Genomic DNA, 24015 nt, shown 5'->3' with positions numbered 1-24015 from the left:
AATTTCGAATATTTGCTGCTATATTATCATCAAAACGAATAACATAGTAAATGAGAGTAATGAAATTAGCAAGTTTTAACATTACTGTCAGTAATGTGTGTTTGCACGCACAGTTTATAATGATTACATAAATTGTCCGGTGCAAACAACGCTACGTGATTTCATAAATAATTCCTACAAATTACAAAATATTAGTGTCTTATTACTCCCATTACACTCGTGTAATCAATCAGTGGACTCATGCAATGGAAAGTAAATAGGACCATTTGACCACTAAGATTTTGGTTTATTTAGACGATTAAAGTTTGAAGTCTTTCATTATTTATCACTAAAGTTGCAATATTAAGAGTACCCCCATAGACACATTAGTTTAAGTTTTATCCTCGCGTCTCCTTTGCGTCTAAAGAATGGTTTTAGCAACTTCGCACTTAGCAAGTTGCGCCTGTTCAAATATAAAGCGAGTATAACAGATTAAATTTGTAAAGGGAGCTAATTAAGCACTTATCACCATTTCAGAGCTGATGATGGTAGCTTTGCAATTAGGAGAGGGCTTCATTAGCTGCTCGAGTTCTGTATCATAACGTTGCAGTAGCACTTACAAGCAACAGAACGACCTCTTTGCTGACACCATCTTGACTTATTTTACACTTAGCGCCCCACAATCGGTCCCAGAATCTGGATAAGAATTCTTCCACCGATCGAAGAATCTCCAGCTCAACGTAAATTTCTACGCGAGCTATGTATTAATTGCGCCGTTTCAGCTTTATCGTCGGTTATGCCGCTTAATTAAATAGCACCTTATCTGTTTCCCCATGTATTCACTGTATTAAATGATGTTGATTACAGAGGAGCTGATAAGAACCGAAGAGGCAAGTGCTTGCCAAAACAATGTCCTTTAAATGCCGGCGTGTGGGATGAGGATTTTTGCCAGGGTTTCGGACGTAACCTCGGTTTTAATTAAATCGGAATGCTCAGGTCAGGGGATTTTTACTAAAACAATACATTGCGCTGGCTTCATCAAACGTGGGAAAATTAATTATTCTCTCTGTTTCTGATACTGTCTGAGGGTCCACGTAAAATCATAAAACTACATTGCTCACTTTGCTCGCACACACCCACGGTAAACCCTAACTTTACCTACACCTGCCCCCATCTGTGCATAAAAGCCCATAAACCATTAAGGCCGCAAGTGGTTTGATGTGGCAGAGTTTCCATTCGCGTGTCCGTATAAATCCCTTTCGTATTCAACTTATGGACACCACCGGGCTCCATTATTCCAATTGGCTCATTCCTATTCGAGCCTCGCACATCTGTTTCTGTTTCACCGACGGCTCGTTTGTGTCCCACCTGACGTCGCGACGCGCCGGGACACTTTAAATAAATCAAACGGCGATTGACGCGCCGCCAAGAGTAATTTTTATTTCATGGGAAGGGAAGGCTACAAGTAAATAACATTATTGTACCGGAGTTGGGTTCAATTCAAAAGCTCTTTTTTTCTTAGATTTGTATGGTAAGGAATTTCAACCTTTTCGTGAAGTGAAACATTATGAGGAGGCGACCCAAAATATGACCTTCAGAATCCAATAGATTCTGGTGAATTAAATAAGTTAATTTTTTCTATGAAAGTCTGTCTACATGTGATTGTCGAGAAACAGTTAGGTATATATGTCATTTTAACACGGAATAAAATTTTCAATTTGAATTGAAGACTTAATTTCGCTTCTATAAACCGGGTCGGTTTGCCATTTTATCGAAATTAATTTATCGGTCAAGCTAAAAGAAGAGTACCTATCTTTCTTAATTTTCATATTACAAGTTCTATTTTTTATTAAAAATATACATATACATTTTTCGTGTTTGATTTGTTAGCAAATATCTCTTAGATCTAAACATTTCCAGATATAAATAATTTTCTAAGAGTATTCATCCACAATATTGTCAAAAAAGGAGATGTTTTTCTTGTTTTAAAAAAAATCATTTTGATTCCAATTTACAGGTATACATATAACTTATCTCAATCATCCAACATAAACACTCAGGTAATTTGTTCAAAAGTTTACCACAAAACCAAACGGATTTTGTATGTGTATGCTAGGTAAAAAAAATGTTAGGATATTTTAGCTAATTAAGCCCACAGAAAGATAAAATTAAAGACACCTTATGACTTTTAAGTAAGAAATAAAATAGAAATTAAAATCTGCCAGTATTTTGTTGATACTCAGAATTCTGAAAATGTCTGAATCTTGAAATTTTTAATTTGCTTATGTACCTACATTTTCTAAAGGCAATAATATAGGAATTTTCTGAAGTTAAATTAAATCTTCAAAATATTTGAAAGATTAATTAAATGTCACTTAAATTATTGTGAAACCGGTCCATAATTCCAAAAGTATTTGCCCACTTAAAAATATAATTAACTATTTTGCAATTTTGCGGTTATTTCTGCAGATTCTGTGGTAAGATATAATCATTGCACGCGTTTCCACACCTAAATTAACTTCTCCATTTCTGTACAAAACTGTCACTAATGCTAAACAAAAACAGAAAAAAGAAATTATATTGGAGTTTGTTGAGCGAGAGTGTAAGTGATATTTTAGTTAATTATACTTATTCAAATGAATGGTCCCTTTCAACATATCCAACCCTACATTGTTTAAATGGAAAAAGTACCTAAATTTGGTTTATTCCGCATATATTTAAAAAGAATTGAAGAAAGGCCTGGTCTACTTTCAAGGGGCGACCGTCATAAATGAACAATAAAACAAAATTAAAATTTGGATCGAGAATTTTCAAAACGCCACACCTTATTTATTTATAAATAAATTAGAACGCTGGTTTTGCATATCAGTTCACAATTTGGAAATCTAGACATTATTCGGAGTCGTTTTTTTTTCTTTTTCTTTTAGTTACGGCTGTACTGGAAATTTGTGTGGCTGGGAGAAAGATTAAATGAATTTTTAAGTGTTTAAACATCTTTTTTGAACTTTTGCTCCGGATAATGTCTAGAAAATATTTTGGACATTCCATTCGTTTTTATTTTATATCGATATCTTTCATAGTAACGAAGATATCATTTTTTCGGGTCGTCTTCTCTTAAGGGCTCTAAAACGATTTGTGCATATAAACAGCTGCAGTTTGAGCTATGAAAGTTATGAAAATCTGCAGTAACCGTCGTGAACTTGGGCAACACTTGGCGGACATGTTCTAAACTTAAAATCCCCTAGACATCCCGTGTAATTCCACATGTTGCCCCAACATCCCGTCCAGCAAATCCCCCTGTAAAAGTGCGTGACCTGCGGCCCAGCAACGCAATTCTTTGATACACTTGTGGAGTTTAGGTTACACCTTTGGGGCAGCCAAAGGAATCGCAAAGACACTCCAGTGGGACACCAGTTCAATCTTGTTTTTTTTGATTGGCGAGCGTTGTGGGACGCAATTGTAAGTGCGATCGTAGGAAAACAATAACGATATGTCAATATTTAGACGTTGTATTAGATTTGAGCTTGCTGGAGAGAATTTGACGTGAGTCTCGCTAAATTAAGACCGGAACGTTCATTATTATTTATTATTAAAGAACGGAAGAGGAGATGTCATGGTGCATCTAAATTAGCGCCGACGAGTTAAGTGCAGTTTCTGACATTGTTTAGTGCAGCGACGGTAATCAAAGTGTACACAAATGCAAATTTGAAGGGGATTTTTCATTTTGATCCGGCTCAAAGGACCGGGAAGTTTGACGTAGTTACAGAAATTTTCCGTTTGTTCCTTTGTCACTCGCTGTAAGATAAATACTCGTCTTGGAAAAGTCTTTGGAAAACTTCTTGGAAGCTACACAATGAATTATTTCCATCATGTTCCGATTTAAATTACTTGTTCAAACTAGTTTAATGAAATCGATTATAGTCCGTAATTCGATGAGAACTTTATGAGATGCTCGAGGTGTTCAGAGGTGCATTGATAATGTAATAGACAGCTGTTCTGTACACAAAGCCGTGTCGCAGACAGCAAATGTAATCATCTACTGTTCAATTGTTATGCACATATGGGGGAATGAGCACACAGACGCGTGAGAGCTCTGTATTATCGGCCCAGTTATTGATTTAAAAGACGAAAAATTCTTGGGAAGATTACTCAACATTAAACAAAGTGTATGGATTTTTCTTTCGGTGGATCGGTTGAATCACGCACTTCCTCAAAGAAATCGCCGAAGGTGCGGAATGTTGCTATTCCTGAACTCTTTGTTAATCCATTTGGATTACCAAAACATTAGTAAATGCATTTGTGGTTTGGATGTTCGGGTCTGATTTTATTCTGGGTTTAGAAGCACGAGAAGGGTTCAGAACACACTAAACTAAAAGCGCTCTATAAATTATCGTCAACATTTGAATTTCTCTCTCGTTTAGGACCTAACGAATTCGGTTCGCTTCCTTGTTTGCTCGTGTAAGAGGTGCTCTATTTTCAACCACTGATTAATATTTAGAATCATATCGCGATTTTTTGTCGTGTAGTTTTCATTATATTGAGCAAAGCTAGTTAACGAGATATTAATATTTGTTTTAACCACGTTCAATTTGAATTTCTGAAGCTAGGAAAATATATTTCAAATAACTGGAGGGAGTGGTATTTTTCTAGTATAAATAAGATTACAAAAGTTACTTTAAGCAAGAGTTAATTTAAGTCGTAAGCCAGGTTATTAAAGCCTAGAAATTTGTCGCAACAAACTCCAAAAAACTTGAGAGTTTCACCGCCGAGTTCTAAATTATTAATTATCTCTTAAATATTCTAGAAACTGAAAGCAACTTCAGCAGTAGTTTGATTTTCGTAAATGTGAAAGAATCGCCGAGTAAATGAAACATATCCATTATCCCGTGTAAAAATATAAGAGAACGTAATGACTAACAATACATAATTTATCCTGTTAAAATAAACGAGGAACACGCGACGGCGTCGTATCGATCTCCTTTTAGCGAAATGATGTAAAAATTCCGCTCGGTTCGTATTTTCTCGACGTAATCTTGTACGTACACAGCGGGAAGTGTATAACAGTTCAAAGTGCAAATTAAGGACGATTGTTGGTGTCAGGTAACGGAGGTGTCGGGAATTCAATTTCAGTAAGACGCGAGTTATCTAGAAAGTGCGTTTGTGAGAAATGGCATCACTACACTTGACGTTATTTACTGACAGTGGACAAATAGTTGTGCTTTAGAAGGAACTTGCTAGATATGTGAATGCATCAATCAGCCGTGCTGGAATGTTGGGGTTATAAATTTCATTCCGGGCTACATTTATAGACACACAGTATTAGCCCTGCCGCCACCGTCTTATTTTCGTCCATTCATTCCAACAATGAAATGTTTTCTCTGGAGGTAGAGGCTGCTCGGGAAAAATTTAATGAACTTCCTACACAGGAATCGAACGTTACTGGAATTGTTTAATAAAAACAAACAAAGTTAGGTGTGGGTAAAAGTCGAAATACAGGGTGTCCCAGAACTCGCGCCCCAGAGAGAAAGGGCTTATGGAGACAACAATTCTGAACCAAAATTTTGAAACCATAATTTTTTAACTCAAAAAATAACCGAGATAAGACAAAAAAACTGTAGCCAATCCCGAAGCTGAACAGAATTTGAAAATTGGTAACTTTGGACACATACTATCATCCATTGGTCAGTTAAACTTTAAACTCTCGTTGCCTAGAAAATTGGGATGGCCATTTACTCCACTTCTCGAATAAGCTTTCGGGATTGGTTGTTAACTTTTTATCTCGAATACTATTAAACTTAGTCAATTTTTGTTTTGAAATTTACCATCTGTATTGCTGTCGGCACCCGCCCTTGCTCTCTGGGGCGCGAGTTCTGGGACACCCTGTATACCTACTTCCAAAGTTACAATTTTTAATATCCGAAATTTGTAGATTTAATGCAACAAACAGAAGGAAGATTTTGTTATAATTTTAAATCATTTTTAGTTTCGGGTTTGGTATAGTTAAGTTGTTAGGTTTGTGAAACTGATGTTTTTGCAACATCAAAATGTTTCTTAGCATTATGGAACTGAAAGATCTGTGAGAATATTCAACTCAAGATTTAGAGGACTTAAAGCATCTGAAAATTTTGAAAGTTCTCAAAATTTTTAAGAAACATTTGAATTAAAAAATGGAATTATATAAGTGAATAAAAAATTAAAGAAATTCATGCCGGAATAGTTTGTTTTGTGATGTCGATGTCTTTCATATTTTTTCTGTTTGCTTTTTCCTCATTTTGTATTATATTAAAAGAAGAATGTAAAGTAACCACTTATTGAGAAAGAGTTCAAGAAATGAAAGGATCAAACGTAGATAAGTGTTTTAAAAGTTTTTGGGGATATAAAGACCATGAAAAAAAAATTTAAAAATTTAGATGATTAAAATGAAAATTTATGGATTCTAAAAAATTAAAAGAATCAATGATCGAACTACTTGAAAAATCTGTAGAATCAAAGGAGGCATCTACAGGAATACTTAATTTTTCAAATATCTAAAGAATCTCAAACTTTTCGTAGAATTGCAGAATTCATTCATAGAATCAACCGATTTAAATACGAAATTTAATGATTTGAAAGAGACAAAAATTGGGAAATCCAAATATTGAGTGATTTTGTATTTGCTCCCCTCCTCATCTGCGTTGCGCAATTTGAGCCTTGACCAACAAACGCCTTATAGACTCAGCCATATTGCGAAGCTCTAAGAAGTAAATTAGTATTTGAATTACAGTTAACTCAACACAAACGCAAGCTTCTGCAATTGGAATACTAAAACAAAGCTAATTTGCTGCACTTGCTTTGTTTGAACACACTCCAGGAGTTCGTCTTGTAAAGCTCCTACATCACTGCTTATATTTTTGCGAAAAAACTTTACATGGAATACACATTATGAAGGTAAAAAGCGACAACGTATGCAACTTTGATGTCGCTATTCGTACAGTCGGCAGTTGTTAATTTCGACTATGCAAATAAAAGCTAGAGAACAGCAGCGTCGACGGAAAGGTATATCAATACCACGAAAAACATTGATTGATTACAGAGGGTACATTTATTACCGTCAGAAGTTGGCGTTTGACATTCCCGGAATTTGTAGTTAAAAATATGCTCTAAACTCTAATTGCATTTGAAAATTTTAAAATTTTTAGGTATTATTTACACATACAAAGTGGTACCAATTATACAGCGAGAAGCGACACGAAATGTGATGAAATCCAAAAAACGGGCGACACGTCAGGATAAATAACTTTGGAAGAAACGCGTCATCAACTAAACAAGAATAGACCTGAATAATTTATGTAAAAATAAACACAACAGAAACGTAAATGAAATTCCGGGCGACTGTATTTTTCTTCGGTTGTTAATAAACGAAAAATAATGAAGCTGGAATTCTATTCAAGTCTTGATTCCTCTCAGGAATTAATTAACATCGTTAAACTTTGCCCGGAATAACTTTAATTACAATCGAAAATCCTATTATCAGAAATGATAAGACCGAATGAAAAATAATGTTCGGGATCCGAGATCACGTTTCAAAAATGTGATTCCGCAATTCCTGCGGTTGGGAACCCTGGTAAGGCGATCTAGTCCGTTCAAATACATCACTATTTATTACCCGGATATTTTTCCTGCGAGAACACGGAGTTTCCGGTTCAGCCGGGCCATATTTCACATTTTACGAGAAAACAATACTGCCGGATCGGGATCAAGGAGCGGCGATCTTTTACATATGATGCTGGTAGGATGGAAGAGGAGAATTATTCAAATTAAGGGGTGGTTGGAGTGGTAATTCACTTGCGGGCAGTTTGGCAGTTTTTTACTTGCAAAACTGAATTTAAGAGTCAGGAGTAAACGGCTTAACTGGGAGTTTAACCTTTTTACAAGCCGCATAAACAAGATAAAACATGTTTTTCGGAAGGAGATGTCTTTACTTTGTTTCCGTAAAAAAATCCGGGGAACGATTTCGAAAGTATCGGATGATAAAGTGGTCGCGTCGCGGCGCGGTTTCTGATTTATTATCTAAACTAAATGCTAGTAAAAATACTAGAGAAAACCCACAAAGAGACAGTTTTACTACCATTTTTAATACTTCCGAATTCTGCAATTTCACAGCAGAAAAAGAAATGCAGTTCAACGAAACCGACACGAAAGTTTGAATCGAAAATAGATTCGTATTCGTCGTCCAATTTCCACTTTCTATGACACTTTTTTTATTATAAAATGAAATAGGGCATCTTCTACTCAAACTCTGTTTTATAAATAATTCTTCACTGTTTCGTGTTGCGTTGAAAATGCACGACAAAACAAGAAAACCTTATCAGCTCTTTGTATTACAGGGTATTAAGTATTAACTAAAATTCCGTTGCAACTAGTTGTTAGCGCAGTTTAGTGACTGAATTCGAAATTTGAAATCTAATTTTGTTCTAAACTAGGAACGCGCACTAATAACTGCATTCCTTGCCGCAAACTGCAGGCGATGCATATTTAACTGATTTAATAACACGGTATGCACCTTGTGTGCATCACGAAAAATTGATTATCAATTTCTGGATTAATGATACATTAAAGTGAAATGCGGATTCTACTATAAAATAGTAAAAGAACAAATGCTTACATTATTGATGACATTCCCCAAATCGCTGAACCCTCTTCAGCGCGGTTCTTGAATCTTGCAGGAGATCTTTCCTAGATTTTTATCTATCATTTATTTATTCTTGAAATTTTCCTGGCACTCAGGGTTTGTACGCCACAATTTGTCTTTTTGTGGGACTTTACCATAAATATTCAAAGCAAATACCGGAGCATTAATTGTCACTCAACGTTTCCATCAAATCTGAAGCATAATTTGAAAAAGCAAATATTTTCATTCATCAGACCGCAAATATTTTCATTCATTTCGACCTGCAAACACAGGGGAACTGAATGCTAAGATGTAAAAGGAAATTTTGGAAACCATCGTTTGAATTGTGTTCCATTCATGTTGGTGGTGACAAAGCGACATTCCAACAAAACTATTTCTTTTGTGACAATTAGTAATTTTCCGCCTCTATGTACAATTATCACGTCGTTGAAAGGAATACCCGAACAGTGGCTTCATTATGTCTGAGAACATAACTTGTTGAGAAACTATAATAATATGTGAACATCAGCCTAGTTTGCTTAGTTAACAGTGAACAAGTAGGAGTGCTCTTAAATTGGAAACTTACTAAAGTGTCGTGTTAAGGCCGTAAACTCACTCAATGTACTACACAGACAGAACCCTTAAATTAACCTTTTCAAGTACTTGAAATTTCTCAAGCGTCTCGTCTTTTAGTCAACAAAAACCAGACGCAATAAAACAGACAATTTGGATTTCATAACAATATCAGTATCAAACGAAAAATATTAAACGCATCGAAATTGATATTTTTACAAATGGTGGATGCGCCGGGATATTTATTAAATTATTTTATTTTAGTAATTCTGTGGCGCAAATATGTATCGAGTTTCAAACAATTTAAAACAACATGTGTTTCTCGCTTGCCTGCTCTAAAATAAATCGAACCAAAAACAGATATTTGGACGCAGAATTAAACCTTTTGTCGCTATGATTACAATTTCATGTCCAAAAGACCGCTCGTAATAGAAAAAAATAATTTAATTAAAAAAATATTTGCAGTGCAACTTTGCTTATAATAATGGGAATTTACTGTGACATTATTTCCCACGGGCAACACCTGTTCGTGTAATGAATATCCTTTTGAAAAAAAATCCTATTTCCGATTATCGGGAATTTGAATTTCGGTGAAATATTTGAAGTCGGTTGCAAACGACATACAAAAATTTACTATAAAAATGTATAAATAACAAAAAATTTTCGATACAATAATAGCTAGCTATTTAAATAAAAAATTTGAATGTTTTGAGTTTAATCAACGAAACAATTTTATGACAATATTAATACTTAAATTAAAAAAAGTTATGTGCAATGTGGTATAAAATTTATTAGTTAGTTATTTTATAAAATGTGATATTGCTTCTAAAATATTTCTAGCTAATCTAATTAAATTATACAATTAGAAATATTAACACCCAATAAAAAGTACTCCTATTTTTTTGTTGAGGTCGTAAGACTTAAAACGCTATAATAACAAAAATAAGTCAGAATGATGGTATAGACGTTTTAAAAATTTTAGTCTTAATAACAGAAGAGAAATGTCATGAATTTTACCTCTAATTGAATTTGTGTTTATCTAAATCTACGTGGAAGATCTTGTGTCTTTTATCGTGTTTTATATAATCAGACTTTGGAACAACTTTTTTACAGATGAGAGTGAACTACATTTCCAACTGATGTGATTTGAATAATTTATTGCGTAGCATGTTCATGCACTGTCGCGTGAATTATACAAGAATTATGTTCCTATCTCTTAGTTATTAAGCCCTCGTGAATAGAAATTTGAACTTTGATGTAGTTAATATTGATCTACGCTGCATCTAAATCCAGTTGTGTTTGGGTTCAATAGAATGAAAGGTTCAGAAGAGAAATTTAAAATTAATATTTCATGACGTAATATTTCTTGCAGTTGTAATATTCTCCGAAGAAAGAAGACCGCTACTGTGTTCATTGTATTGTAAGAACTCTCTTGCTCATTTTGGTACAGTTGTTGATAACAGTTGAATTTTTATTTGTTTTGATGTATGACACAATCAGTGCATGTTTTAATTAAACGATGACTTACCTCTCTTTCGCCGACTTTTGCTATCAGTTCCTCTGCGCAGACAAAGCTTTTTGTTTAAGGAAGTGAAATCGATTGTTCGCTTTGCACGTGTTCGTTTTGTAGTTTCCACCTCGTTGCCTTTCGTACTAATTAAACGTCCAGTTTCAATTGTATCTCGTTCACAATAAGAAGCTGCAAAGTCGATTTGCGAATCGAATGAGAATGTAACATGAAAGTAACCATGGGATTTGGCTCCTTTCGTCGTTTAAATAAGAAACTTTATAAACAAAAGATAAAAGCCGGGCCGAAGAACAAAGACTTTCATTAATCTGTATTAGTTCCACTTGATGCTTTTCAAATTCCCGAAAGAAAACGTTGGAAAATCCCGTCTTTGTTCCTTCCGGCGCGCAAACACACATTTGCAACTTTGAATTTTCATCGCCGCGGAGCCGCAATAAAAATAATGGAGCAGTCCCATGTGACGCGGCCATATTGGAAACAATATACTGGTGGTGCAGACGTTTTCGCATATGTGCTGCATTTTACGGTTAATGCCTTTTCAATTCATGGCAAAATCGTCGAGACGTCTCTTTCGAGGATCCATCAAACTCTCCAAGACATGAAGAAATTAAAGTTCGCCGGGTTTCGGTGGCACGAAGGAAACAACACACATAATTTTTGTGGAGCGAAGGAGACGCGGTCGTAAAAAATGTACACAATTTATTCAAGGAATATAACATTCTTTTAATTTACACATTTATAGAAAATATTTTACATAACACACTTTGGCCATTCGACGAGAAGTTAAATTTAACCTGGAAAGTAGGGTGTTAGCGGTGCCTCAAACTTGCTCTTCTCAGCACTTACGTAGTAAAAGTACATGGAAAACGAGGAGAACGGACTCTAAAACTGCTGATGATGAGTGAAATACGCCTCCACTTGCTGCTGCAACAAAAACAAACAATGCTGAATTCAATTCACAATGCACTGCTCCACCGGAAATTATTCCTTCTCAGGAAACAAAAATGCATTTACACAAGCGGTTGAGATTGGGTGGAAAACCGAATTTTCAGTAATACGATATCAATTTTTGGAAACGACGATTGCCAAAAACAACAATTTAGAATTTAATCCGGTTTCGTAAAAAGCTCTTCAAGTGCTTTTAGGCAAATTACTTTAAATTCCGCGCTAGAAATAATTCGGTTTGATCGTTGCTCTGGAAATCGACGGAAGGAACGGCGAAAGAATAATTTGCTCGAATTTACTTATTATTTACACAAGTTATGAAAACCTTGTTCTGAGAATTGTCTCTTGCACTTTAATTAAGGACGAGGTTTAACTAGTTTAGGGTTGTTTGCCAGTTATTTATCATAAATATTCTACCTGTAACAAGGGGGCAAAAACATCAAAGATGAAACTGTCAACAACTTTGTTTACGAGCTTTCTAAAATTATAGTAAAATAATAAGACGGTGGAGGATAGTTGGTATTTTTTTTTCTTTTTAATAGAATAAATTCGTTAATTTGAGAATTTGCTATCAAATATTTAAATTATTTGAACTGAGATTCTTTTAAGTTCGTTACCATAATACAGAGTGATTCTTATTAATTTTAAACATAGACGGCTTTGCAAATTTTGACGTAGGGCGTAGTGCAATTCGCCACTGTTACACATAAGCCTGTATTTCATTACAACATTTTATTTATTTATTGATTTACTTTGACCTAAAAGCAAAAGGTGGTCAAGCAAACTGTAAATTTCGGCTTACAGTACAAAATTATACACTATTCAGACTGATTGACATTAGTAAGGCATTTGAACAGATTGGAATATTAAATTATACAAATTACCCAAGAGCACTCAAGCTTAAATTGCAAATCCCATTGCTGTAAGTAACAAATCAATAATATTTAAATTCGCGCTAAATTTTGGTTATAATTAAATGGTTTCGATAACCGATTCTGTTGCACTTCAAGTTCAAAATTATCCACAAAATTACATCTTTACCAATTTAAAAATTTTGAGAAATACGTCGTTTAATTTATTGTTTCTAAAATTACAATTTTCTGATCGAAATCTCTCGGTATAGGAGGATCTAATTAACTGAAGAATTTAAAGGATATCTTGGGATAAGAATTCGAGTTTAAAAATTCGAAGGAGGTTAAATTCAAAAATGTAAAGAATCGATTAATTGTGGAATTATTTGGAGTTTCAGAAGGATTTAAAAAACAACGACCATCCAAACGAAGAAGAATGTAAACATGCTAAAAGTAATTTCAAAAATTCCCATTTACACAGAAATATCGAATTTCTGGAGAGACTAAATACGTATGGGAAACTTGAAGTATGGAAAATATCTAAAGCACGCAAAGAGATCACCGAATCGATTGGCTCGAAAGTTTCACTTGCATATTTGGCTTAAAAATATTCATACTTTCAAACATATTTCTGTTTTCCTAACATGGCCAACGGGTAAGTGTATTTCCGCTTTCCCTAAATCCGTTAACAGATTCTCAGTTTGTACACAAGGAGCAAAACCATCAAAGCTATAATTTAACATCCTTGAAAATAGCGAAACGACCTGATCATGTTGCATTCTACCTCAAATTATGTAGTAACCATTAAAACTTGGCCAAACTTTAAATTACTAACTAATGCACTACAAACTCGGGATCCATGCTAGTTAACAATTTTCTAAACTAGCGCGATCTTCACGCTGTCATTAACACGAAGCAAAGTTTTAATGAAAATCGCTCGTTTTTCTTACTTTTGAATTTTGTTGCGTTTTGTGTTTGTGGTCCGAAACAGAATTCGGTATTAGTTGATACGTAACTCACCTCTAATTATTTCGAATTCAATTAATCATTTATTATTTAATCAAGCAGCTATTATCTCAAATTCGCCGTCATTATCCTCGGTGCACTGCGGCTTTAATTCTCTCAATAATTTATGCATTATATCGAGCACATCGTTGTTTGCATCTGGGTTACTCGGCTTTTATTATCAGGAACTTACATGATTTCCATAATTCATCTTCTAATGTATTGCATTAATGGAGCTTTTGTCAGGCGAGCGGCTTTTTCAAAAGATCGATATCGCGCGTGCGACGAAACAAAACCACGCGGGAATTCGAGAATTTATTGCGAGAAGAGAAAGAATTTTAATGTTGCTGTTTGGATGCAAAACACCGGAAATCTTGAAGTTATTAACGGATGTGACAATGAATTTCCACGATAAAGTCGAAGCGACATTTATTTCCAAACTGGCCTGAAAAGTGTCAAATGTGTTGCTTTCGAGTGAAGCTGAATGCGTGTTCACGGATCTGTGATGATTACACACCAATCACAAATGTAAATGGTATTTCCGGTGGTGAGTGACGTGTGTTGCGACCCTTCGAGTGTAAATTGACCAATTGTCATACCTGAATGATTCGACAGAGGTGGAAAATTTCAAACGCTCGAGTTTCCAGATGTTTAATTTAGTGAAGTTGCTCTATTCAATATAACTTTTTTTATTGGTCAAATGACATGTCATTTTGCGGGCAGTTTTATGGCGATCGATGGTTCGGTTCATTTATTGGAGTCAATCAGTTCTAATTCTAATTGCAGCCTAAAATAAACAAATTTAATTAAAATCTATTTAATTGATGGACGTAATTGGGAAGTTGAGATACATTTATTAATAATTGTATTATTATATCTACTTGAAGAGCAAAATAGTTTCATAAATTCTATTCCCATCAGGCAAAGGACTTTTTTTCTGTCTATTAATAATTTTAGCTTTCTGCTTGTCTGATATTATTAGAGATATTATTTATATATATTATATCTGATAGATGATAGTTGCATTCTATTTTATTCTATATTTATAAATAATAATAATAATATCTGACCCACAAAGATATCAAAATAATATTATTTAAAGTCACTACTGTCACTATAAATAGAGTCAATAATTTATGGACATTTGGTATAAATATAAAATTTCTGGCGTTCAGAATAGTCAAATATGGAATATCTCTGTTGGGAACAATTTTTTATTATAGCTTTTAGAACAAAAACAACAAATATTATTAGATTTTAGAAGTTTTTTGCAAAAATTAGAATTTTTGGTACATTAAAATCAGGTGTTAAATATTTAAATTTAATTTCAAATTTATTTTTGTAATCTGTAATATGTTTCTAAACATAATTCGATCGATATCTCACTTATTTGCGGAGGAAATTATAATTATTGGTGCTCATTTTACGCAGAATTTCACGCAGTATCCTAAACATACATCAACAAATAAATAAAGGAGTTAGAAGCGATTCGTATAGCAAATTTTTAGTGCCGAAATGTATAAATTTCCATATCTTTTAGACTAAGATAGATAGAAAAATGCGGTCTGCGCCAACGTTTTTTCCTCATTTTTTTTGCTAAGAATTTGCTCTTATGTATCCAAAATTTTAGGATTAATTTGATATATGAAAAAATCCAGAATTTTTGAATTCACTCGTAAACTATTTAACCTACCGATCTAAGATTTAGCCAGTTGATAATCGTGAGCTTTTTTTTTACTGATGTAAACTCAGAGGTGTTAAACGTCGTTTTTGCTCCAAAGATGTTTTTTAAAAATGGACTCAAAAAGGTTTTCTGTAGAGTTAATTCTGTCAATTTCTCGTAAAGCAATAATAAATTATTAGTACTCATTGAACGCAGAATTTTTCGCATAATCAAAAACTGAATTTTTAACATACGTCAAAAAATAACCGTTTGAAGTTTGAGTTTTTGTTCAATTTTTTTCCACTTACATGCAGTTAGAAAATTAGTAGGGCAACAAATTTCGTCGACCTGTCCCGGACAAATCCGAAGTTCCCAAAATAAAAACATTTCTTTGGTCTTATTACTGCCGTGACATCTCCTAAATATCGGATTTCATCCAAAGTGAAAGAGAAAAGTGTCGAAAACAAGTTATATGGATTTTCTTTTATCTACGTTATTCGAGTTGTATCGTCTCACCTCCAAAATAATATTAATTAGAATGGATATGAAACTTCCACGTCTTTTTGCTTGTTCAAGCGCCTATGGACGTAGAAATTCAACTGTGTTTCGTTTCCAAGAACGGTATTTCCCTATAATTCACTTGAGATCTCATTTCGATAGAAGGAGAATGTGGATGCGACTTTCCGTACCTTGATCAAGATTTGTACAAAGTGTTATGAATATTATTATGTAATTTCGTATTGTCAGTATTTAAGACGTTCTTTTGTGGAAGAAAAAAGCTTTCTTTTACAATTTCAGATAACAACAAACAAATGTAAAACATAAAAATAATCTTCAGAATACGTAATCAAAAGCGTCTGTTTGTCGAGTTTTATTTCCATAATTACCATTATTTCAGCTCGAAATTGCGTTAGTAAATATTTAACACACGCACCAAAAACACCAAAAGTGGCATTTGAAATGAGGCAACGTTTCGTGCTACCACTTCTTGGTTAGTTATCAAACTCTGTTCTGTCGATTCAGGAATCCCTAATTCTGTTTCGTCAGCTGGGACAAAATGATGCTGACCAAATTATCGACATTTCGAAGTTTGCAAGTTGGTAATCTGTCGGTTAAGTATTTGGTTGTTTTGTAATTTATCGTATTTCGGTGTTATTGTTGATAACGAGGATTTGTTTACGTGCCTAATTTAGCGCTTTAATCAACATTTTGCATTTACTAATTGGAGTAAATGGTGTGCTGAACTTGGTAAACGAAGGATTATATTATGAGAATAGTGGACGCATGTCATTGAAGGGAGGGCTTTAATGTGCGTATAATTTGTTATGTCACGTTATGAGAAATAATGGTCTCGAGAAGATAAAAGCCTTATGATGCTAATTGTTTTAGGGGTTGGTTTGGGAAACGCTAAGATAGGGGTAGTCTTCATCCATCAAACCTAGCATAAACCCAGCGCTGACCGAAATTGATTTCAACACCACCACTTTTCAGTGTTCTCTCACTGAAATTATTACTCTCATTGTAATAATTCTCACCCTTTTGTTACATTTTCCTGTTTAAAATTAATGTTATGTTTCGCTGTTCTATAAAAACCCGTTTAAAACTGTCACTGTGATAAATAGACAATACGTTATGAAGAGTGTAGAGAATTTTCAGTACATTTGTAAGCGTTCCCTGTAACTACAACGCTTGAAATGCGAGACAACAAATCGATAATGTTGGTGTAAGCTAAAAAACGCCTAAAACTAGAAATATAGACAGCGGCAAATAGAACTGATGGATATGCATTATATTTTCCATACAAAAAACGCAAATAATACATATCTATTTATGTTTGCAGTACCGTACTATCGATTGGTTTAAGGTTTGTGGTGTACAAAGGACGATGAAAATACATTTCCTTGAAATTAAATTTGTAAAGTGTATAAATGAAGCATTAGCTAAATAAACCAGCGCCAGAAAAACAGCGGGGAAAATCAACATTTCTGCAAAGGTGTATAATAAAAAAGAAACATGAAGTTGAGAATTTTGGTTTTTCAACATTTAGATTATGACCCGAAGGCGCAAAAATAATTGAATTTTTGACTGATAATCGAAATATATTTATCCAATTGTACGTTCAACTCGAATATTGCTGCTAAAACTTTTATTCTAATTAAAAATTAATTGCTGCGATAGCATTAATGTAGCGACTAATTAAAGTTTGATGATTGATATGTGAAAATGAGTCGGTTCTAACAGTTTCGCTTAAGTACAGTTCTGTAGTTTCTGTCCAGTACTTTGCGGCTATATCAATCTAATGAAATGCGCACACATTATTAGTTTGAAATTCGCATGTTGTATGTACCTACATAATTACTTTCATATATTATAAATAATTACAGAGAGTTTAAAGTCTTTTGAAACCAAGACATTTAAAGAGATGTCAGCCATATTTGACTTATGTTGCCATTAATCCGGTGGATCTATATTTCTGTGGACCATTTTTCCGAAGTTTTTGAAGCACGATATCTCTTTACGACAGATAGAAAGATGCGGTATTCGCCATCGTTCTTCTCGCAACTTTTTGCTGAAAATCCGATTTTACATGTATATTGAATTCAAAATTTCAATTTTTTGAAAAATAAATATGTAATAAGTAAATAAGTAGGCAAATCAAATTTTGTCGATACATTATTTGAGGAGCAAGCTTAAACTATTGGTGCTCATTTTACGCATAATTTCACCCAGAATCCAAAGTATATGCTATTCTTTAACGCAGGTCCACAAATAATTAAATTAGAAGCGATCAAAATTTCGCATAGTAAATTAAAAAAAAAACTTTTAATTAAAACAAACTACTTTGATCCATATTTCGCTTAGTTTTTGGAGCAAACTTAGGACATGCAGAATATGCAGAATTTCACGAAGATTAGAGTTATGCCTGATTAAATTTCGGATAGATTTTCGCGTTTGACCTAATTCGGTCAATTTCTTCTTTATTTGTGAAACAAACTCAAGTTATTGGTGCTCATTTAAAAATTTTGCACAGATATCAAAACCGTTCGAATTTTTAACGTAAATCAACAAATAACCAAATTAGAAGCGTTTGAATATTTGGGTTGTCGCTAGAGGGCAAAAATTTTGAAGCTCCGAAATATTAATTAGTGTTTGATATCTCCGGAATGACGAAAAATAAAAAGATATGGTTTTTGCGATCGTTTACCTCATACTCTTGTTGCTGGGAATCCGAAATTACATATTCTGCGTTCAAAAAATTTAAATATATTTCTATATTTGATGGTGCATGAGCCCACCTAATGAAAAATTTTGTATAATTAAAGATTCTACAAAACTACAGATTTTCTAAGGTACTGGAGAAATTGGTTGCATTTAAAAGATTTTATTATTAGCATAAAATGGGTGTGTTTAATCTCGGAGATCTGAAATCTGAAGAAAGTTGTACAAAACCTATACATTTGGAGGATTCTGAAAACTTTAGACTGGAAAATAGAACAGACACATTAAATTAATTTCGTAGGTATATTCAACAAATATTTAGTGATTTAAAAAACTCATTAAAACCTTGAAAATGGTTTTTATGAGTTTTGCATACTGGGAATAAATAAAATTCCAACAATACAAGTTCCAAAGGTTTTATTAATGTTGCATGTTGTTATTTTTAGACAATGTTGAAAGCAATATAATTTTCTTTGAAGACTTGTAAAATATGAGAATATCTGCAAACTAATTTGCCTTTAAGAGAATGAACCCAACTTCCAAACAAGATAAATTTGTCACCTGCTAAGTGGGGTCAGTTTCACAGCCACAATAGTAGGATTCTCGTTAACTAAATTTGGGTCACTTTGCACTCCATGTAAACAGATAATTGCTAGAGATTCACAAAAGACAATTAGTTTTTGTAGTCTTATTCGTCTTAATAATTGTGATAAAACCTCAAGCTGAGATTTTATATTAGGTTTAAAATCAGCTTGAAGCAAGATGAAAATATCAAAGTGGAGTGGTGTCGGCTGATAAAAGCGCTAATTACCAAAGAGGCCATCAAAAAGTCAGACCTGCAGCAGGTGGGATTTAATTAACTCAATACCCTCATATACATAATGCGATAACCAGAACAACAGTATGTAAAATACACGTTCGTGTATCCTTGTAGTACATTCTAGGGTACAATTCCGTATTATTTAGTAGATAAGGGAATAATACCATCTCTATAATGAACATAGTTCTGTGATAACTATTCGCCGGATGTGCTAAAACCGGCACTAAAACTTTAAACTCATTCCAGCTTAGCTAACTAATAAGCTAAGCGACATTATTGTTCTTAGACCGCCGACATATTCTCCAACTTTGCACTTCTCCCTACCCATCGTTTTTAATTAACTCCTCCAAAACAATCGAAAAGAATTTTTGGTGCTCTATCGACGTTTGCAAGTCTGTGGGTTACGATCGTCAGGGGACTCGGAGGAGATTTCCGCCCTGACGTTGTTTTCACAGACAGTGTTTTACACTCTCTTCGAGATGACTGCCTTGAGAGCCGAGACTCTGTTACGTATTTAATTTTCTGCAGAGGGATTTGCCCGGTTGAAAGTTACAGCAAACATTTATAAATTTATTCCCCGGGTCGTTCGAGGACACCGAAAGGAAATAAATACTTGCGTCTGACAGCTTTCACGGAAGGACGTGACACGTGACAGTAAAAAAAAGAAACAGAATGTCGAACGGAGGTCTCTAAACGATATTCATACTTACTTCAAGTCCCAGATGGTTCCCGGAAAGCGGGACCGGCGATAAATCGGGAAACGGGGAAGTTTAAAAATAGGTGAATCTTAGTGTCCGAAGAGACTCGATTTGCAGATTAAAATCCTGAATCTTTTTTGCGAAGAAACTTAAATTTTAGATATACTAAAGGACGGAGATTTTACACGCGCTGATAAAAATGCCAATTTTTTGCAACTGTGATTCGGTTTATATTTAATTGGGACTAGATTATTACGTTCGGTGTAAATTTCGAACAAAGTTTAAACACAATTAGTTCCGAACATAATTAAAATGAAAACTAAATTTCTATGCTAATTAAAACTCGTACACTGTTAATAAAAACGAAAACTTTCAATTAAACGCCGCGTTAAAAATTAAAGAACCGTTTGGGCTCGAAAACTCATATTGCTTTTATCCTACATTTACGGATAAATATTTCTACTAAAAATGCAAATTAAAACACTTTTCAATTTTATTCGGTTCCATAAATCATCTCTACCTGAATTATCAAACCGATTTGTTGTACAAAAGTGATTTTCTTTTTCAAACAAATTTTCTTCAGTGTTATAAAGCTACACTCACCGCATGAGCTGCCAAAACCGACGAGTGCAAAATGCAATTTCCTTTCGAGAAGATGTCTCGAGCGCACGTGCTTTGTTAAGATTTTTTCTTGGGAGAAAAGGTCAACCATGACACCCTCAATATGACCGTATCATATAATCACAAAGAAAATCAACTCAACTGTCGAATTTTGAAGACAAGAATGTTAATCGTACCAGAAATGAACGTCAGTGTCGACTTTATTTTACTGATAGCACAGTTTAAAGTAGATTAAGCGTTGTCGAGTTTGAACGGTTGAATTTTATAGCAATGCAAGAAACTAGAGCTTTCACGGACACTTTATATGCAGGAATGCTAAGAATGAGTTAGTACGCTAGTTAGCTTATCTGTGGATTTAACGAGTTGGGGAATAAAATTATTTTTTCAGCTGTTTGGTTGTTAAAGGTTTAAGAACCTGCTGCACAAGTTGTCGAGGCAGGATAAATTCTTTTGCCCCAACTGGTTCTAAGGATTGACAGATTTAAGGGTCGTGACTTGTTTTACCACGTACAACTATAACAACTTTATTATTCATCCCTTCTAAATCCAATAATGGAAGCACTATTGAGGAGTAATATTGCCACCATTAAGTTGTTGTTGACTTGGATTTGAAGTTTCACGAGTTTTTTTCGGGTGCAACAAAGTTTTAAAAATGGTGGATGCGCCGGGAAAACTTTATTTATTATAATTAAAATCCCTTTGGCTCCCTATCGATTGACCTAAATAATCAAACGCTTTTTCTTTGATAAGAACGATGAAATATGAAACCGTCCATCGATTAATGAAGCCATTGGAACATGTTTCCTCCGTTTATCTACGCGCTTTTCTATAATTAAACCACTTGTAACCGGAAACGTCCTTTCATTTCTGGCGTTTTCCTGCGAAGATACACATAACCTCATCTTGTATCTCCCCCATTATTTCCGCATCAAAAACAGAACACACGAACTTTCCATAAAGTTGTTCGAACTCGGGCGCGAACAATACACACAATGTCAAAATTTATTGCGGCAAGGAAATCATTCCAGGAGTTCCAGTTGCGATTTCTGCGGTCGTAAATTTGATGGCCGATTTACTGGACGCCCGAGTACAATAGGGGGCGCGCTCTCTAAAACCGCTTTCAACAAACAATAAACAAAACCTCAAGCTGTTTAGAACAAAATTTCTAATTAAATTTTCGAGTGTTTTAAGATCGTGCCTCGCGTTTATAAGCGGATGCCGTGAATCGTTTAATTAGTTTGTTTTAAGTGAATTCATGTTTTCAAAGCAGATAAACTACTCGACGCGTATTGTACATAATTCTATTATAAGCTTCTACAAACATTAACACACCACTCGTCGAAGGTGGAGATATAAAAAGGTTGTTTGTAATCGAATCTTATACAAGTTCATTAAGATAACAAAAGTATTGATTTTACTTGAACAAATTTGATTAAAGATAGAAGTTATGATATTAGATGGATTCATATTTCTTGATTCGAACCACTTGTAACTTGGCATATTGTGCGCAACTAAACAACGGGAGCTCCAGGCACAGATTTGAGGAATTCATGTCTCTAAGATTATACGAATTCGTTCTGAATCAGAAGAAACGATATCCTTTATCTCCAGTCTGAAGTCCTCGTGCTTTATGACTTTTCTAGAACCCAAAGTTGCATTTCAACTTTAATACTGCAACTTTTAAATGTGCACTTTTAAATTCAGTTTCTATTGTGCAGTTGTTTCTAACAAAGTTCGTTTGAGGTGTACAGACGAGAAAAAAATCTCTTTTAGGTCGTAACTTATAACTAAAAAATTTACTTCTTGTTTTCTTGTCACGAAATAATGTTGGCGTGTTATTAGCCACGATATTCCCGTTTCCCATTTTCTCTTAATGTTAACACCACATCTTTTAAAATATCTCTCCCCGATGTCTCCACATATTACCCTCCTGTACCATCGCACCGAACCAGTGCATTAAAAGTTTTCACCGCAACCGTTGTCGTCTTTGAATTACCGTCGTTCCGAGTGCGTTCCGGCGCACATGCAATGTTCCACTCTAAAGATGGCGTTTAGTTTATAAAATATAGAAATTAGGCTCACCCACCGGGATAATAGATAGCTTCCTTTCTGACGGTGTAATTGGCCTGGGGGATACGTAGCTCGCACGAGAATTCCTCGGGGCCGTTTAAAGACGGCACCTCTGCCGTCGCTCGAATGTCGAACAGTCCAGCTCGTTCCTGGACCGCAATCTTGGAGCTGTTCACTTCACTGGAAAAAGGTAGAAAATAGAACTTTGTTTGACAGCAAGTAGGTTTAATGAGTTGCGTTACAGCCCCATTTATCGTAATATGAACCCTTTTATTGAAGCGTAAAATCGCATGTAGCAATTATCGAGGCAGCCTTATTAAAACCGGCTTCATCTCGTCGGCGGTTGATTTTAATTTGGATCGTAAAGCTTACATAAGTTATTACCTGTTGCCCACATGCAGACTCATGTTAGGCTTGGGGAAGACACCCTCCGCCGAACAAACCACCTGCAACGTGCCGTCACCGATGTACTCTTGCCGCAGCTCCAGTCGCTTCTCCGGCACTGAAAATTCATAAAACATGTCAGGGAAGCTTTAACGTGGAAAGTTTTATGGGGCGACCTTTCATCAATTATTCGACGCGTCTAATCACTGCAGTCAAAGGGATGCCGACACCGACGATGGCTGCGTGAAAACATACCCGAGCGTAATTTCGTAATTTTATTTTTGGGAAGTGCGATCGATCAAAAGAGAGGCTGAATGCGAAATGAAAATTATTTACACATGTGTGAAATTATAATTAAAAAGAGGGATGCTTGGTAATTTAGATAAATCGGTCGGGAAATCAACAATGTTTTAATTCGTTTTGAAAAGCTTCGGATTTTTTATAGTCTGGATGTGTAAACAACTTGCTCAGTTGAATTAGCCGTTTTCTTTTTAATTACCGGGGTTGTAATTTTATTTCATTATTTATCAAGTGTTTACTTTTATTATAGCAAAATATTAATTTTTATTTTGGCGCAGATGCTAAAAGAAGAAAATATGCGCTTGCAGCGAGTTTAAAACGAGATGCAACTGAATGCAAACGTTATCAGTTACATAACAGCGGTTAAATGTTATAATGATTACACTAATGATGCATTTTTTGGGCATTATGAAGAAAACGGGCAGTTGTGACTTTGTCTTTGAACAGGTAAGTTGTTTATAGTATTTGCTATTCGTAAACTTAGCGCAAAATTAAAATTTCGAATGTTTCTTACCTAAATTTTGAGTCTGTGGCAATTTTGGAGTTATAGCAATCAAATGTGGGCAATTTGCTATTTTTCAGTTGTTTATTAACTCCACCAATTTGCTAGATTATAAAGCCAAAAATACGAATTTTATCTTTAAAATTTTGAAATTTTATTTTTGATCTGAACCAAAATAATTATCCTGCCATATCTCACTAAAATTCG

At 34.5% G+C, this 24015-nt stretch overlaps 1 protein-coding gene across 4 annotated transcripts in view; it reads right to left on the bottom strand.

Annotated features, from left to right (window-relative positions):
* Window positions 1–11412: 11412 nt before the first annotated feature.
* Window positions 11413–24015, bottom strand: part of LOC148168638 (butyrophilin-like protein 1) — a 34468-nt gene continuing 21865 nt past the window's right edge. Inside the window, exons 4-7 of one of the 4 annotated variants that reach the window (XM_088046358.1) lie at window positions 23007–23124; window positions 22639–22802; window positions 11577–11654; window positions 11413–11524 (exon numbers count right to left, since the gene is read on the bottom strand). In XM_088046358.1, the coding sequence (XP_087902484.1) occupies window positions 11520–11524; window positions 11577–11654; window positions 22639–22802; window positions 23007–23124 (365 nt within the window). In that variant the 3' untranslated portion in view covers window positions 11413–11519. Of the gene's footprint in view, window positions 11655–22638; window positions 22803–23006; window positions 23125–24015 lie in introns of all 4 variants that reach the window. The other 3 variants (XM_088046359.1, XM_088046356.1, XM_088046357.1) reach the window with 3 other exon arrangements.

The sequence above is a fragment of the Gnatocerus cornutus genome, chromosome 9, assembly GCF_029298725.1.
Source record: "Gnatocerus cornutus isolate USDA-ARS CGAHR chromosome 9, icGnaCorn1.1, whole genome shotgun sequence".
NCBI classification, from domain to species: Eukaryota; Metazoa; Arthropoda; class Insecta; order Coleoptera; family Tenebrionidae; genus Gnatocerus; species Gnatocerus cornutus.
The sequence above is the reverse complement of the archived record's forward strand: the minus strand, read 5'-3'. Positions and strand labels throughout refer to the sequence as shown.